We start from the raw sequence: 16903 nt of genomic DNA on the forward strand, positions 1-16903 counted from the left end.
GTAAAAAATATAAAAGTACATAAAATAAAATTTAAATAAAAACTCTTATATTCTCACTTGACTTGAGAATTTCATACTGTTACATTTGTGGACTTTGACCACTACCCTTTAAAAGGCAAAAAAGTGGATCAAGAGTATTACTCTTTTTCTTTGGAAAAAATCCTTTATTTTCGATATTTACTGATCGATTAATTTATATTTGTATCATATAAAGCTTATTAAAAAGTAAAATGCTCCTTACAAAAGGTTTGTTTTTCTTAAAATTCAACTTCAAAACTTTTAATTAAGGATAATGAAATCTGACATTCATCCGATGATATTCAAGATCCTTCACCTCTCAATTATCTTATATTACTCTCTTCTTTTGGTAGGATCTTTTTTCTTTCCTTTTCATAATACTTTTTGAGCTTAATATTATACTACTCCCTCTGTTTCAAATTTATGTGACATTTTTCATTTTTCGAGAGTCAAACAATTTAAGTTAGACCGAAAATTTGTGCATGAAGTCTTAAATTTTTTTGAAATGAAATTTATATAAATTCAAAACATGTATAAATTCATCGAATCAATTTATCACTCAATTGCAATCACTTCTGTCATCGATTTTCTACATCCAATACAAAAGAAAACCACCTAACAACATTTTCCAAGTTACTATTCCTACTTTATAGTTATCTTTTTGATGATCTGATAGCGAAAAATATCTTCTACATTGTTAATAATTTGAAGTTAAAATAATGATTTAAAAAATCACATTTTTTTTAATTAATAGATGTCCAGGCTAACTTCTTGTTTTCCATTACAGGAAACTGGGATTTATGTTTGTATTTCTAAATATTTCATTTTTTTCCACCATCCCTATTTACTTATCAAATATTTTTTAATTTGATTTCTCTTTTTACTTGTCATTTTATTATATCCTCAATTTTATTAACATTGAGTTAATGTTTTTGAAAAATGCAGTGAGTAAATATGTTTAAAACTCAATCAATTAATAGGAATAAAATGATAAACTCATTATATCAATCATTGTTTTCTTAACAGGTGTGTCAAGTCAAAATTTGACAAGTAAAAAAGACGAGGGGCAGGATGTTGTGTATGAAAATGAAACTTAAGCTCTTGATTTTGAAATTGATTCAGACAGCTATTTTTATGGAATTTGAAATTGGAATATCTACTAGCCCTCAAGTATGACCTATTGACCATAGACAATTGTCAGTAAAATTTGAATGACATTTTTTTAGTACGTTCCCAAAAAAAAAAAACAATTTTTTAAAGAATCTACGACCTCCTAGTCATATGACAATAACTTTATCAGTGATCCCAAGGCTTCCCGTCTAAAGTGTACTTTCTAAGTTTCTGTATACATAAAAAAAAATCTCGTTTTTCTATCTAATACTTTCTAAGTTTCTGTATACGTCAAAAAAACGTCTTATTTTCTATCTAAAATCTCGTTCCCAGTCAAACATTGTTATCTAAAATGAAATCGATAGTGAGTTATAATTTCTAACTACCGAGTCTACTTTATTAGTCAACTCATAGAATCAATTATTTAGTATTTCTAAAGTTCCTAATATATAATATCCCACTTGTAACTTAACAATTAACTTGAAAAACAAATATGAACAACTTTTTTCCTGAAGATTTCACAAAACAAACAATGTCAATTGATCAAAATTTGCACTCATCTTCTTCATCATCAAGTGAATATTCATCACTTTTTCACGATGTTGCAAAAACATGCTATGTTACACAAGAAAACCAAACATTAACACAATTCCCAAATATAGAAGGCGAGGACGATGTGATAAGACAAGCATATCTTGCTGTCATATCATCGTCCTCGCCTTCTTCATCATCTTGTGGACAAATTCAAGAGAATTTGACACGAGATCATCGATTAGTAACACAAAATACAACTGCATTTACAAGGTTTAGGTCAACCAATTATGCATCAATAGGTGCAACAAGTTCATGTAGACAAAACATGTTGAAAAGGTCCATTACATTTTTCAAGAACTTGTATACGATGAATAGGCAAGAAGGTATTCAAGTGAATCGCACGATGAGTACACAAGTTCATCACATGATCTCAGAGAGAAGAAGGCGCGAAAAGATTAACGAGAACTTTCAACATCTAAGATCTTTGCTCCCTCCTGAAATTAAGGTATGTTTTTTTTTAGTTTCGATCAGTAGACGGGACGACTCTATCTCCCTGAAAGAAGAATAACTAGAAGGGAGTGTGTCACATTGGAAGTCATGTCCACTAATAACCACCACAATGATAGTCTGTTTTTTAGTGGACTCAGTTATGAATATCCATCGAGAAATGAATATTGTCATCTAAAGCTTATGTTTTTTTTATATAATTGTATTTTCAATACATTTTATTACGTGCGAACTTGAATCTTAAAAAAGCCTAGCACATGAAAAGTATGAAAAATGAACTAATGGAACTAATCGTCTTTATCTGTTCTAATACCATATTAAATATGTTATTGGTCATTTCATCTAAAAAGGTTTAGTTATTAATTAGAAAGAACACGTGTTTATTTACTTTAACCATTTACTTAACCATATCTTTTAACACACCACTCACATGCGAACATGATTCTTGAAAAAAAACAAGCACGTGAAAATTCTAAGAATTGAACTTATGACCTTTGTCTGCTCTAATATTATATTGAATTGTATGTAACCTTCTGGTCTAAAGCTTAAGTTATTACCGAGAATGCATGTTTATTTACTTAATTATATCTTCGAACATTTCAGAAGGACAAAGCATCAGTTCTTGCTAGTACAACAGAGTACTTAAGTTCATTGAAAGATCAAGTGGAGAAACTACGTAAAAGGAATGAAATTTTAGAAGCAACACTTTTGAGTAAGAAAGAAGTTTCTCAATTTCAACAAAATGGAAGTGGAAGAGTAGATGTTTACATAACAAATATAGAAGAAAGAATTGTGGATTTGCAAGTTATAGCCAAGGGAAAATGCAACACATTGGATTTGGTTATTTGTTTAATGGAATTCTTGAAAATGGCTAGTTATGTAAACTTAATGGCTATTGATGCAAAGACAACAATGGTTCAATCATGTCCACTTACTCAAATAACCTTAAGACTGAGAATCCAGGTAATTTCTCTTTCCCACTCGGTGTCTGATATCTGTATTGGTGATTAAATTCAAATTTGCGCCGAAAAATATCACTTGGACAAATTAAAGATGACTTTATACACATGACTCAAAATCGAGACCTTTGATTAACTTACCACACCTCAACTCTTTTTTTCTTCTTCTCTAACTATAGTTGATTTAAGTAGATTTACTAAACAAAAAATCATTTTAATTACTAAGTGTATTCACAACTTTCTAAATTTCGAAAAAATATGATTTATGTAAATAGTATTAGCATTGTTGGTGCACAAAACTTAAATCTCCTCAGTCAAATTAGAGTACCATTTTTATTAAGTTAATTACCAATTTTTACTTATAGTAGAGATTAATTATATGTAGTTACCTTATAAATTATATTCTTTAATTGTATTAATATTTTTTATATTATCACTGCACAAAATTTAAGCTTAATCTTCACAAAGTAGCCAGTAGGAACTTTCTTTTTTCACTTCATATCAAGTTTTTCTCAATTTTTTCATTATTTTTGGTTTTATTTATTTTATTTATTTATTTTTGTGGCTTTCTCTTTTGCTATAGGGAGATGAATGGGATGGGTCTACTTTCCTGGAAGCAACAAAAAAGGTTGTTGGGGACATGACATAATTTATTGGTTATTTTCATAAAAAAAATAAAAAATCACAATCATTGTTCACTTAGCAGAGACGAGTTTAGGATTTATTGTCAGTTAGTTCATAATGAATATATAATTCGAACTGAAAGAATGTGTTTAGTTGAAATCCCGAAAAGGAAAAAGTGATTGTACAATAGAAAGTTCATATATGGTGAAATGAAAAAATATTCATGTGTTGCCAATCTTGACTAAAAAATTGCAAACGTGTGGATCAAAATAACTCATTCAATATATTGCATAGTCTAAAGTCAAGATCTAATTAATTTATTATACTTTTGATCTTATTCTTTTAAAATCTTAAACCACCTAATCTACCTTAACTTAGATTTTCCATGTTTAGTTTATTGTTAACATCAAATCATATTAATTATAATTAACTAATAATTTTAGGTCAAAATATCTATAATTTATTAACCATTGTTAGGTACACAAGTAAAAAAACCTTGTAGGATTAGCTCACCAAAACCTAATATAAGAATGTCTCGTACACATCACGAAACAAAAATTCAAGATTATCTCAACTTTTAAATTTTTCAATATACGATTAGCGGACTCTGTTTGACCCCAAATTGCCAAATAAAAGAATATGTCATTCATTATGAAACTAACCAAAAAAGAAAGTGTAGTATTAAAAATTAGACAAAATATATAATATTTGAACTTATGTACACGATATAATTTTATTAATCATAGTGACTAGGTGGATCATTCCAAGGACAAAAAGCCTTGAGAAATAAGAAATAACAGCCACAAAGGAGAAAATCACAAGAAAAGTAAAACTCAACATACCCAATGTAATCTCGTGGGATCAGAATCTGAGATGGATAGTGTGTAGAGTCAACCTTACTCATAACTTACGAAGGTAAAGAAGTTGTTTTCAATACGACTCAAGAAGCATAGGACAAACTCCACATACCCCATTGAATCTCACAAATGGGATCGAGATCTGAAAAGGATAGTGTGTAAAGTCAACCTTACTCCATACCTACCTTATGTAAAGAAGTCATTTTCAATACGACTTAAGAAGCATAGGACAAACTCCGCATACCCAATGTAATCTCACAAGTGGGAACGAGATCTAAAACGGATAGTGTTTACAGTCAACCTTACTCATACCTTACGAAGGTAGAGAAGTTGTTTCCGATATGGCTCAAGAAGCATAGGATAGTAGTCTAGAACAAAAGTATACTTTGGGACCCAAGGAAGGAGAAAATAAAGGCATAAACATCTTGTAACTAAAGCTATACTTGAGATTTGTGAATCTCCAACCAATTCAATAAGAATACAGCAAGTCTCATCACACATCCAAATCCTATCTACTACTACTACTACACCAGGAATATAAAAGGGCAAACTGAAAAAGGCAAAGAATGTAAACCAGAAAACATATATAATGCAAAATGACTAAAAAGACTGTTCTAGCATACTCAACGAACAACAGGCAAACAAAATTGTAGGATCTCTTCTCTGTCATCCATATTTTCAAGATAAATATCATGAAGCCAGCTCCAACGAATGACTACTGTTGCTTGCACTCCGGTGGCCTCTCACCAGCCGGACCAACTGCTGCATGTGCCCTACCAATCCTCTGTGACATGAATATAAGCAAATCAGTATGTCTATTATTACGAAAGAGAAAGCATATGAAAGAACTTCCCTTGAAGAAACAGGAGTACCGTGATTCATACCTTGCGAGCAGCAGATAATGACTGTAGTGACATTTGAAACAAGGGGGAAAACATAGCATTCATGACCATCTCCAAATAAGTATTTAGACACTAAGCAAGGAAGTAAGTACCTTTTTCTTGGTACTGCTATCATCTTCATCCTCATCATCTTCCTCATCATCCTCATCGTCCTCTTCATCATCCACTTCGTCATCATCTTCATCATCCTCATCATCCTCATCTTCCTCATCTTCCAAGTCAGCAAAATCATCTTCAGCAGCTTCCCCAGTGAACCAAGAAACCGCATGAGGAATAATCTTATCTCGGATAGTTGATCTGCATAGACAATCAGGATATGAATCTCAGCAACTAAATGGGAAGTTTGAAATTGAGCAAGTACAGATATCATCAGCATCATCTTACTTCAGTAATTTTTTTAGTATAATCATCCTGAGTAATTTATATTCTGAATGGTACAATATTCACATTAAATGGTATTATCATGGTCATACAAATTGATATTTTCATGTCAACTTACCCAATATCATAGTCTTGTTCCATCAAACCTTGAAGTTCTTCAGCCTGTCCAAGAAGTAGAGAGAAAATGTCAATTCAAATTGAACCTCCTCAAAAGAAAATAAAACAGTGACAGCATCATCGTCAATAACCTTGAGAAAATTAACACAGAAGAAAATGAAATACTTACACCATCTTCATCGATATCCTCATCGTCCTCTGGAACTTGAGGTGGACTAAAGAAGTTGAAGAAACTTTCGCATTGTTCTGTTTTCATAATAGGCTTGGCATTCTTTGAGCCCTTCTTTGGCTTCTTCTTTAGAATCTTTTGTGTCAAACATTTTCCTGGATACCATTCTATCTCGGTCCTACAGATTGTCAGCAATGAGAAGTCAAGGAGAAAACAGACTAATATATTAAATCAAAAAACTTGGCAGCATATTAATATGTCACATACCCTATGGCCTTCTCTAGAATTGGTTCATCTTCATCAATCATGTTATATGTTTTAGTCAGCACAGTATTCTTGAAGTACGGATTGGCATCAAAGAAAAATTCAAGCTTAAATCCCTTAGGATTATCAATCCTTGTCCACTTTATATCCTTGAGAAATTTGAGTGCGCCTTCATCTCGCTCTGTAATCTGTACATACAGAATTGGATCAGATTACGGTAGTGGACTAGCAGGAACTTACAGGATACAAGAAAATTAAACTAACATAGAGCATGTGATGATTAACAACTAACCTCCTCAGCTAGCACTTCATTATTCTTCATTGCAGTCAACCAGAAATCTGGGACTCCTTTCCCTATCAACAGCCAATGTCAAGAATACTGATCACAAATAAGAAATCATAAACCCTAACTTGACACTCCCTTTTGAAACTTATGGTTCGAAACAAATTGTAGATATTTGTGTGGCTACAAATCATTTCATCAAGAATAAAAGGGGAATTTCAAAGTTAATTTTTCTCTAATTATGGAAAGATGACATTCTTCTTTGGACAGACTAAACAGGAAAGAAGGCCATATAAATTAGGACAAAGGTGAGTATTTAACATACCCTCTGCATCTTTATCCTCTTCCTGGTCCACTGCTGCTGCCTCTGTCACTGCGCCATCAACTTCAACAACTCCGTTCACAATATCAAATCTCTGCAGATATTCAGATTTTGCTAACATTACTTCTGAGATAATATAATCAATGGATGCAAGGTATAAAGGCAAATGAAGCGGCATCACAGACCTTAGTATATAGAGGCTGATACAACTTTTGGTATTTGGCTTCAAGTGCAGCTCTCTCTTCAAAAAAATTTGCCTCCAAATCATCATACTGAGACTGAATTAAGATAAAAGAGAAATAGAATTCAACATCCAAGGTTGCAAAGATAAACAATCAGATCAAACAGCAAGAAACCTGAGATAGAAAGACATAGGCAACTACCCAGATATATAAAATTAACTCAAAAGAAGTTTAACTAGTGTGGCAACTAATGCACATAGTATTTTGCAAATCAAGGAGATAATTTCCTAAATAACTCACAAATGATGTGACTACCCATCAATATATACTACGAATCTGGAAGATACTTACGGGTTGTTTGGTTCGTGGACTAAATTATCACAGGATAATCCTTGGACAAATTTATTAATCCCAACTTAGCTGATATATGGTGGGATATCCAAGATTAAATTTGGGATAAAATTTATACTGTGTTATCAATGTTTGGTTGACAAGTATAAATTTCACACAGGATAAATCTATCACAAGCTTAATCCTGGGATATCCCACCTAATCCCGCATACCAAATGACCCCTTAAGATGGCAAAATAATATCTCCCCGTCACGTTAAGAAGCGAAATTTATTTTTCACTCCACAACTCAAAGAACAAAGGAATATGTTAATATAACAGAACAAGAAAAAAATGAAAGATCGAAGAACAGAAATAATGAGAAAATCCAAGATCTTTCATGTTCTATCAGCTTAATAGAAAGGTAGTTTGACTTGGTACTATTTTATTGATGCTAATTCAAATAAAAGAAATAGTCAGCCTGTTTCATGAGCTACATACACAACCCCTGATTGTCAAACAGTATATGGTAAAATTCTTACTAACATCTCTCCCGTAAAAAAAGGTTCTTGAACAAGGGCCATCACGAGTTCATACTATCATTTCTGTGTTCACTGTATCTTTGAATTATTTCTAATCAGATGCCACCAAGCAACTAAAAAACTCTCACCAACTTCCCAAATGTCGCAATCATTTTTACAAGTTGTTTGGATGTAGATGAATCATGAATCCAAAGCTAATAGTAAAAGAGAACTTAGAAACAACAAATGTAAGAAATGCCTCATATCCAAAGCCAGTTGGAGTGAGAATATAAATCATCTTTATCTATTCAATTTGGGTTCATTTCATTCAAATACTCCATTTGTAACTTCTAAGACAAACAAAGGATTCTATAGAATTAGGGAATCTTTGAATTTAATTTGTATCCTACAAGAACATAATGTAAGTGTACAAAACAAAAACTAAACCATAATCCAATTACATGGCATACAAATATTAGAGATGATTAGCCAAAAGACAACAACAATAACATATGCAGTGTATTCTCACAGGTAGAGCTTACGTGGACCTTACACCTACCTCGTGGAGATAGAGAGATTATTTTCGAAAGACCCTCGGCTCAAATAACACATAGCAAGGCAGTTTGAAAAAGACAAGGCAGAAGTAAAACAACATAGCAAATAAGATATAGCAAATAAATCAGCCAAAAGACACCAATGATACATATTCAAGTAACAGTAGTGTATAGGCTAAACATGCCTGAATCTCTCTCAGAACTTCAACACGCTTTCTGACATTGGGCGAGAGATTTTCAAGCAAGTTTGTGTGCTTCCCAGTAAGGTCTTGAAGTTTGTTCTGCAAAACATCAACAAAATCACTACTTAAATGAAACAAAACAACCACACAAACATGTAATAAGGAAGGAAGGAAGGAAACAAACTCACTTTGAGAACATTAACAAGGTCTGCTCTATCCCCAGCATTCAGAGCTAAAAAATTAAATTCAATTAGAAAAAACTCTAATGAATACAACATCAACATACAAGTGTAATCCCCACAAGTGAGGTTAGGAAAGGGTTGCTTGTACACAGCCTTACCCCTACCTTGTGAAGGTAGAGAGATTGTTTCCACTACACCCTTGGCTCAAGTAACACATATCGACAATCAAGTATGTAAAAGCAAATACTAAAACATACAATGGAGGAGAGTACCAAAGCAGACAACAAGTAATATGATAATTGAAGCAAAGAAAACTAAGAAACAACAGTGAAACTAAAATCAAAGAATAAGCTAGTATGAGAGTAATAATAACAGTATCTAATAAAAACTCAAACGAATAACACCAAAAAAAGAAACCAACAAAAGATCAAACAACTAAAAAGACTAAAACCCCATCAAAAGTTTCTGCTTTTAAGGAACCAAACTTCACAAGATAACACAGAAGTAACTAAAAGAATTAGTCTTTTTAGATACAGTTCAACACCTTGTGCATTAGAGGTCATTTGGTAGCTAGTTACAATTATGCAGATACTAATAACTCCATCTTCTACCCCATATACAATAATACACCAATTCCCTTCTAACATAAACATATATTAGTTACATAGATTTCTAAATTCCAAGCCAAAACTTCATAGGAGTATTAATTTTGGACATGAATAACTTACTTCCTAACTAGCTACAAAACATTCTCTAAGATGCTTGTTTACTAACTACCAAAAGATACATCTTTTAAGGAAACCCACAACTTTTCAATAATAAAACACACATAAAAGTAACTAATAAAGTGGTTGGTGGGTAGGGTTTAACTCTTACCCACATCAAAAGTTCACTTTTTTAACACAAACCCAGAAATTTTTACTTGCAGATATACATATATAACAGTAAAAACCCATCAGAAATCTCAACTTTTAGAGAAACCCAGAAAATTAAAATTGCAAAAACACATAAAACTGAAGAAATCAAAAGCAGCAAAATCTACTGGATAGGAGTTTACCAGTGCTGAGATCGGCAACATTGAAGTTATCTTTAGGGTTGCTCATTATACCAAGAGAAAATTGGAGGATGAAAATGCCCTAAAAAAAAAACCTAAAACAGAGGATGAACAATAAGGGAAGAGAGAGAGAGAGATTGGGTGTATTTAAGCTCTCAAAATTCCCCCCTTTTCACTTTCTCTCTCTAAAAAAAGAGAAAACCTAGCAGCAGCTGTATCTGACTGTCAGCAAGACCGTGTTTGGATTCAAAGTTAACTTATGCAGGTTGTAAGTGGGCCGGGGATACATAGCGTTGAACACGGGATACATAGCATTTGATACATTCCACATAGCGAGATACATAGCGTTGTGCACGGGATACATGCGGAATACATAGGTAAATAAGGGATTTTTGAAATAAGTAAAGATAAATGGATATTAAGGTAAGTAAAGGAGTGTAATTAAGTAATTTGTCCTTTTTGAAATGCGTGTAAAAAATTAAGTTGGTGTTTGATGTTTCATCGTAAAATTTGAAAAAAAAATATTTCCTCCGTCTCAATTTAGGTGGCACTTTTTGAATTTCAAGATTCAAACAAGTCTAACTTTGACAGCAAACTTTTATGTATCTTTTGATTTTTTTGAGTTGTCAATTATTGTGACTTATAGTATTTTTTACGTAGTTTACAAATATATAAATTTTATTTCGAAAAATTTAAAGATTCCACGCACAAATTTTCAATTTAACTTAAAATGTTTGACTCTTAGAAAACGGAAAGTGCCACATAAATTGGGACAGAGGGACTAGCTTTTATTTTCAACATGAAAAATGGAATTGTGTTTGATCATCAATATAGATTAGGGTTGTTTTTGAATTTTTATGAGTAATTTAAAGTGAAACAAGTGAAAAATACATTTTTGTTATTTTTCAAATCCTGAAAATTTATGGTTAAATATATTTTTCAAAGTAAAAAAAAATTATGATCAAATTCCCGCTAAATTAATTAATTTAAAGTAAGTATTTTGTCATACTTAACTAGATGGGAAGATATATGTTTAAAGCATCTTTTTTAGATTTACTTACTTTTATTTTTATGAAAACTTCATTAACTGAGTTCAAAATGAATATAAATATTCAAGTTGAAAGGAAATGAATATTCAAACTTTAGAATCGAATTATTTTACAAAATAAGTACTTGAATATTAATCAAGTTTCATGATAGTTTTTCTTTCTAAATATTTAAATTATTAATTATAGTGATTTATAGTATTTTTCATACAATGTCAACTATGTAAATTTTATTTTCATAAAGGTTGAAGATTTAAGTCCCAATTTGTACCAAGTACCAATTATTATTAGTTTGACTCGTACTCCGAATCAAGCCAAATAAATATAAAAAGGAGTACTTTAGTTTTTAATTAATTATCATATCAGATTCTTTTTTTTTCTTAGGAATTTGTCAATCTATAATAAACTCACTTTTCACTAATTAAGTACCTAGTTTCTTGCAAATGTAGCCTATTGGGCTCTCTCCAAAATGAAAAGAACACTTATCTTTCATACTGCAACGGTTTATACAGATCTTACCTTATAGGCAGAGACGTTGTTTTCGATAAACTAATCGTTTATATATATATCATCATCATCATCATCATCATAAAAAACACAACTCAAATAATGAAAAGAATACTCAACTTTCTGCGAAGATTTATGCAGACCTTACCCCTACCTCTATAGATCAGGTAGGGAGGTTATTTTCGATAGACTAATTTTTCTGACCGCAAATATGGAAAGAGGCGGGAAAAATTCGGAAAAAGATTTTTAAAACCAGGAAAAATTGGGATAGCTCAACACAAATTTATATACAACAGAAGTAAACTCACTGTGAATGAAAGAGTAATAAAAACAATTAAAACTCTATGGTTCAAGCCTCACACCATGCAAAGCGAAGCCTGAGAAGGGTAGAGGAGCGGACCCATTATCCCCCGAGTTTAGAAAGTTGTGATTGGTCCAAAGGGCGGATCACAGACGGATTTCTCGGTCATAAAAAAAAACAATTAAAACTCTCTGAAAACCAATCTCTCTTGTTAGTCAATCCATTTTCCTTCTTTGAACAACACTGCTAGTATCATTTCTTTGGATGAATTGAGTGAAATAGTGCCTCGATTTCTTCCTTGGCTCGTTCGAATATATTTGGACCTTTAACGTCACTTATTGGTGTTTTATCATCAATGTCATCACTCCTTCCGTGAGTTTCTTTGTGATGACGATGAGGAGATTTTTGTGTTCCTGTTGATTCCTCAACCTTCTCGTTCTGATTAGTAGGCACCTTTGCTTTGTTCTCTGCGTAAACAGAAGCATAGTATGATCAGACGATGAATATGTACTTGAACTTCTAGCGGAAAGTGTGATGTGAAAGATGAACATTGTGTAGAGCATGCATAGAGAATAAAGAAAACAAGAGTTCTGGGCCTGGTTCGATAACTTTAGTTATTATCAGATACTTAAAAGGAGCAGCCTGGTACACTAAGCTCCCGCTATGTGCAGGGTCCGGGGAAGAGTCAGACCATAAGGGTCTATTGTATGCAACATTACCTTGCATTTCTATAAGAGACTATTTCCACACCTCGAACTTGTGACAACAACTTTACCAGTTACGTCAAGGTAAAGTTCTTTCAATTCTTGAAATTGTTTCTCGGAAGCAAAATCTAAAGGCTCCATATGGCTATATGTGAGCTGTTTTATGCCCAAAAAGTGGTTGTCATTAGAAGATGTTCTAGTCGAAAGGGGAAGCAAGTCTGGTTTTTGTCTCGTCCTTAACTACAAATTCCCGACACTCCTTGTTTGTATCAAGCCCCAGGCATCAGGTTACCTTTTGCTCTGTTGCTAGTTATGATGATAAGGTTATGCAATCACTTAGCCGTATACAAAGGGAAAGCTGTCGGTACAGAGACACGTTAGCTATGGATATCGACTAGGCTATAAGGAACGGAGATCTTCTTCACCAATCCCATCGCTCAACCACGGAGAATAAATAATCGGTGTAGTGTTTCCTTTGACTATGGACATTCACCTACATAATTGTGTCCCCGTGTTCATAACCACTATTATAACTTTTTCCCACAAGATGACTTATTTACGTCTTCAGATTAAAGCCAAAACTTAATCTTCGATGAATTTTATGGTCTAGATCAGAAAAGTCACAAACTTTCGATCAGATTGTACATAGTTTAGATAAGCATTTGATTCAGATTCAAATCATATACCACTAATTGAATACTTCTGAGACATCAAATGTTATCAGTTTAAAGGCTCTCACCGAGAACGGGTTGAGCAGATAATGTCTAAGGACACAAGAGGGTAGAGTCACTCTATTTGGACTTCGAAACTTTATCCAACAAAACTAACTAAAGATTGCATAACCTCACCATGGAATTAGCCGAGGTGAGTGCAAGCTGGCCCGAACACCACGGTTATATAAAAAAATTCAAAGGGAAGTTCTACATTGGAGGGTCAGCACTTATAGTTCGGAATTCAAGGATAACTGTACTCTTAATATGAAGTTGTTTCGAAATTAAGCTATTTCTCTCCTCAACAGTAGATCGTTCTCCCTCGTTTCTATAATATAAGGTCAACGAACACCAGAAGTTAGACAAACTGTTCTACAGAACATTTTCCACCAAGGCAGATGATGCCTAAATGGAAATTTGACTTTTGCAGAACTTATCTCTCGATGTCGATGGTGCTAGTGTTCCTGGCCAGTCTGCTATGTTATGTCCCCATTTTCATGGGATGTACATAGACGTACAAATAATCCTACTGATGTGCTTGACTTGTTATTTTTCCGACATAAATAGAAACGAAAGAAAATTTGCAAACTTTTCAGTTTTCACCTAATTCACTAAAATGGAGTAATAGGAAAAGTATAATCATTTTGAAGAAAGGCTGTAAAAGCAAGGTACAAAAACACACACAAGTCACAACTTAACTGTCTAACGTGGCAGAGTCGCATGACACTGTTTATCGATCACTTGTTAAATGATTATAATCACGAACCTTGGAAGTTAGAACAATTCGTTAAAGATAAATCATAGAGTTCAAACCTGAAAGAGAATCTGGATTATGTTTCAACTCAGCTGTTATATCATTAGTCCTGCAGATCATCAACAAAGTAATGCAAATTTAACTGCATAATAACATCCTCAGAAACACTCGTTCTCTATCGTTAAAAAAAACCGTTCTTGAAACCTGTTGTTGCCTTCTGAAGTTGAAGAATGACTATGATCTTCTTTTTTCGGATGAATTGCCTGAACAAGAGCCTCGATTTCCTCCTTGGCTCTCTCAAACACATTGGGTGCTTTCACATCAGTAATTGGTGTGTTCTCATCAATATCCTTACGCAACCCGTGAGTTTCCTTGTGATGGTGATGTGAGTGTCTTCCACCATGCAACACTGCCTCAAACTCTTCTTTAACTCTCTCAAACACATTAGGTGCCTTTACATCTTTATCTGCCAATTTTAGAGTATCATAATCAGTTGATTATCCAACGTCAATCTTAGACCCCAACCACCTATACCAAACTGCCAAATGAATCGAATTGTGAAAGAATTTGAGCATTTAGCGCAAAATCTCAAGACGATCAGTCGAGTGGTCAAGATGGGATTCATTTGGATAGTGAAAAAATCTAAGCATTCAACCCAAAAAGTTATGGCAATGGATAGAATGATTCGATTTATAAATCCCTGTGTTGGATATTATGAACCCAACATCACTCAAATCAAGTCCAAACACCTACTTAAAGTCCTGAATACGCCTCTTCTGGCTAGAAATATTGAAACTAATAACAAGCAATTGATATGGTTTGTACTAGCATGTTTCTTTCCTATTAAAGGGCAAGGGCAGCCCAGTGCACTAAACTACACTCCTGCTACCGGGGAAGGCCCTAACCACAAGAGTCTATTGTATGTCGTCTTATCCTGCATTTCTACAAGAGGCATTCTTTTCGGTTAAAAATGGTTGAAAACCGAAATGCCCTTAAAGATAAATACACTAAGCTAGAGTTTAGCTTAGTAGATTTTAGATCAGATTTTGAAAATTTATCTTTAAATATCTGTTTGGCCATGAAATTTGATCACATTTTGAAATTTTATCCAAAAACCACCTCAGACAAGTTTTTGGGAGAAATTTTACTTCCAACCACAAAACTTCAAATATAATGCTTATCCAAACACAACTTCAAGTTCCAAAAATCACAGCTTCAAAAACTCGAATTTTCAAGTTTCAGCTTCAAAATCTGCAGCTAAACAAGAGCTAAAAATGTGTTCATTATTGCAAAATATTCAATCCTAAACTGATTCAAATACAAATTAACTTAGTCTCAGGGATTAAACACAAAAGATTAGTAAACAAAAATTAAAAAGACTCAAACTTTTAGCTGAACTTAACCTAATTAATACAACTCCAAATCACTGAAGATACAAAAAATAATTAATCGCCTGAAATAATAAAAGGATTATAATTAAAGTATAATCGAGGTATACGCAAACTGACTCAAAACATCACAATCATTAAAAAAAAAAATACTCAACTGGGACTCCTAAAATTAACTGAAATCAAACTCTAATAAGTTGTTCTCTAATAAAAAAATCAAAATTGGAATTATTAAATGTTTTACCTGATGATGAAATCGAATTTGGTTTTGATTTTGATTTTGATTTTTCTTCGGACATTATTTTTGAGATTTTTTTTTTCTGGAACTGGTGGAAAAATTGGAGACTACTTGTTGATCAACTATAGAATATTTTTATTACCAAAAATAAAAAGACAAAAATGGTCTCTTATGTTTTAGGTGGTTAAAAATAGTCCCTTATAAATGTTTTGAGCAATTTTGGTCCTTTAATTATATTAAAATTACTAATATATTTTTGTCTAAAATTTTATAAACTTTGTCTGTTAGATCATTTTCTTTTTGAGCAGAGGATCTATCAGAAACAATATTTCTATCTTACACAATGTAGGGGTAATATTTGCATACACCACTATTCTGAAGTGCTCTATTAATCTACCGTTTCATGGCAGTTTCGTCTATCGTTTTATTGTGAAAAGACTAAATTGGCCTGTTCTGCCATAAGTACCTCCATATTCCGCTGAGTAGGATTCGATAATGGGTTTAAGTTGGCGATTGTAAAACTTCCTTTTATCGATCTTGATTCGCGTATAAATTCTGAAACTATGGACCTAGCTGAACCGTTGAGCCTCAAAGTCTCACGGTATCATAGAATTAGGTAGCATATGAATAGACACATTCTCTTCAGACTCTACTTGTTGGATCGCATTCTATAAGCTGTTGTTATTCTGTTTATTAGATTATATGAAAACTATGGGGAAAAAAGAGTTTTTAACAAACGCACTTAAAAAAATCTCATCAAATTCTAAAAACTGAACATTAAAAATAGTAAAAACAGAAAAAATTGTACTTTCAAGTATGAGTTGTTGCTAAATTTTTGACGAAGATAAAAAATATTACAACAACTTTTTATAAATTTAAAAGATTAAAATTGCTCAAAATATAATTAAAAGATATTTTGAACTTATCTTATTTATAAAGGACCATTTTGTCATTTTCTCTAATTTAAGGTACGAATTTTTAAATGAGAAGTAGATTTGTCTCTGATGCAAATCCAACGTGGAGAGAATAAAGGAATCAAACAGAAAATTTGTGCCTTTTTTTATTTAAATAGTCCCTTTCAGTATGCATTTATTAATTTTGGTTCTTTAATTTATCAAAAATTGACACTTTTAGTCTCCATCGAAATTAACTACGATATCGATTTTTAGGAATACCTATAAAAAACAATCGAAAATCGAAGGTT

The 16903-nt window shown here is 32.6% G+C and overlaps 3 protein-coding genes across 3 annotated transcripts; 1 reads left to right on the forward strand and 2 right to left on the reverse strand.

Moving 5' to 3' along the window:
* The first annotated feature begins 1660 nt into the window (after positions 1 to 1660).
* Positions 1661 to 3777, forward strand: LOC125811760 (putative transcription factor bHLH041). Its single transcript, XM_049491298.1, has 3 exons — positions 1661 to 2167; positions 2773 to 3132; positions 3712 to 3777. Exons 1-3 carry the CDS (start codon positions 1661 to 1663, stop codon positions 3775 to 3777), a joined length of 933 nt encoding a protein of 310 aa, XP_049347255.1.
* Positions 3778 to 5034: 1257 nt separating this feature from the next.
* LOC125811689 (nucleosome assembly protein 1;2-like) lies at positions 5035 to 10258 on the reverse strand. Its single transcript, XM_049491217.1, has 12 exons — positions 10055 to 10258; positions 9004 to 9047; positions 8819 to 8914; positions 7233 to 7325; positions 7051 to 7141; positions 6735 to 6796; positions 6446 to 6630; positions 6179 to 6356; positions 6011 to 6054; positions 5604 to 5808; positions 5494 to 5514; positions 5035 to 5393 (listed from the first exon to the last, which is right to left on the reverse strand). The coding sequence occupies exons 1-12, from the start codon at positions 10098 to 10100 to the stop codon at positions 5325 to 5327; spliced, it is 1134 nt and encodes a 377-aa protein (XP_049347174.1). The 5' UTR covers positions 10101 to 10258; the 3' UTR covers positions 5035 to 5324.
* Positions 10259 to 12081: 1823 nt separating this feature from the next.
* Positions 12082 to 15778, reverse strand: LOC125811619 (uncharacterized). Its single transcript, XM_049491141.1, has 4 exons — positions 15706 to 15778; positions 14278 to 14539; positions 14133 to 14182; positions 12082 to 12372 (listed from the first exon to the last, which is right to left on the reverse strand). The coding sequence occupies exons 1-4, from the start codon at positions 15758 to 15760 to the stop codon at positions 12158 to 12160; spliced, it is 582 nt and encodes a 193-aa protein (XP_049347098.1). The 5' UTR covers positions 15761 to 15778; the 3' UTR covers positions 12082 to 12157.
* Positions 15779 to 16903: the final 1125 nt, after the last annotated feature.

The sequence above is a fragment of the Solanum verrucosum genome, unplaced genomic scaffold (assembly GCF_900185275.1).
Source record: "Solanum verrucosum unplaced genomic scaffold, falcon-dt-bn FXZP01000238.1, whole genome shotgun sequence".
In the NCBI taxonomy this organism is placed as follows: Eukaryota; Viridiplantae; Streptophyta; class Magnoliopsida; order Solanales; family Solanaceae; genus Solanum; species Solanum verrucosum.

What these genes read in the sequence shown, in the direction of transcription:
- LOC125811689 (XM_049491217.1), bottom strand. Translation starts at nt 10,100, where the DNA reads ATGAGCAACCCTAAAGATAACTTCAATGTTGCCGATCTCAGCACTG. An exon ending in TGTTGCCGATCTCAGCACTG is followed by an intron (nt 9,048 to 10,054) that starts GTAAACTCCTAT and finishes TTAATTTTTTAG; the next exon opens with CTCTGAATGCTGGGGATAGA. An exon ending in GAACAAGACTATGATATTGG is followed by an intron (nt 5,809 to 6,010) that starts GTAAGTTGACAT and finishes TTGTCTATGCAG; the next exon opens with ATCAACTATCCGAGATAAGA.
- LOC125811760 (XM_049491298.1), top strand. Translation starts at nt 1,661, where the DNA reads ATGTCAATTGATCAAAATTTGCACTCATCTTCTTCATCATCAAGTGAA. An exon ending in TGCTCCCTCCTGAAATTAAG is followed by an intron (nt 2,168 to 2,772) that starts GTATGTTTTTTT and finishes CGAACATTTCAG; the next exon opens with AAGGACAAAGCATCAGTTCT. An exon ending in CCTTAAGACTGAGAATCCAG is followed by an intron (nt 3,133 to 3,711) that starts GTAATTTCTCTT and finishes CTTTTGCTATAG; the next exon opens with GGAGATGAATGGGATGGGTC.
- LOC125811619 (XM_049491141.1), bottom strand. Translation starts at nt 15,760, where the DNA reads ATGTCCGAAGAAAAATCAAAATCAAAATCAAAACCAAATTCGATTTCA. An exon ending in ACTTCAGAAGGCAACAACAG is followed by an intron (nt 14,183 to 14,277) that starts GTTTCAAGAACG and finishes GATGATCTGCAG; the next exon opens with GACTAATGATATAACAGCTG. An exon ending in TAATCCAGATTCTCTTTCAG is followed by an intron (nt 12,373 to 14,132) that starts GTTTGAACTCTA and finishes CTGTTTACGCAG; the next exon opens with AGAACAAAGCAAAGGTGCCT.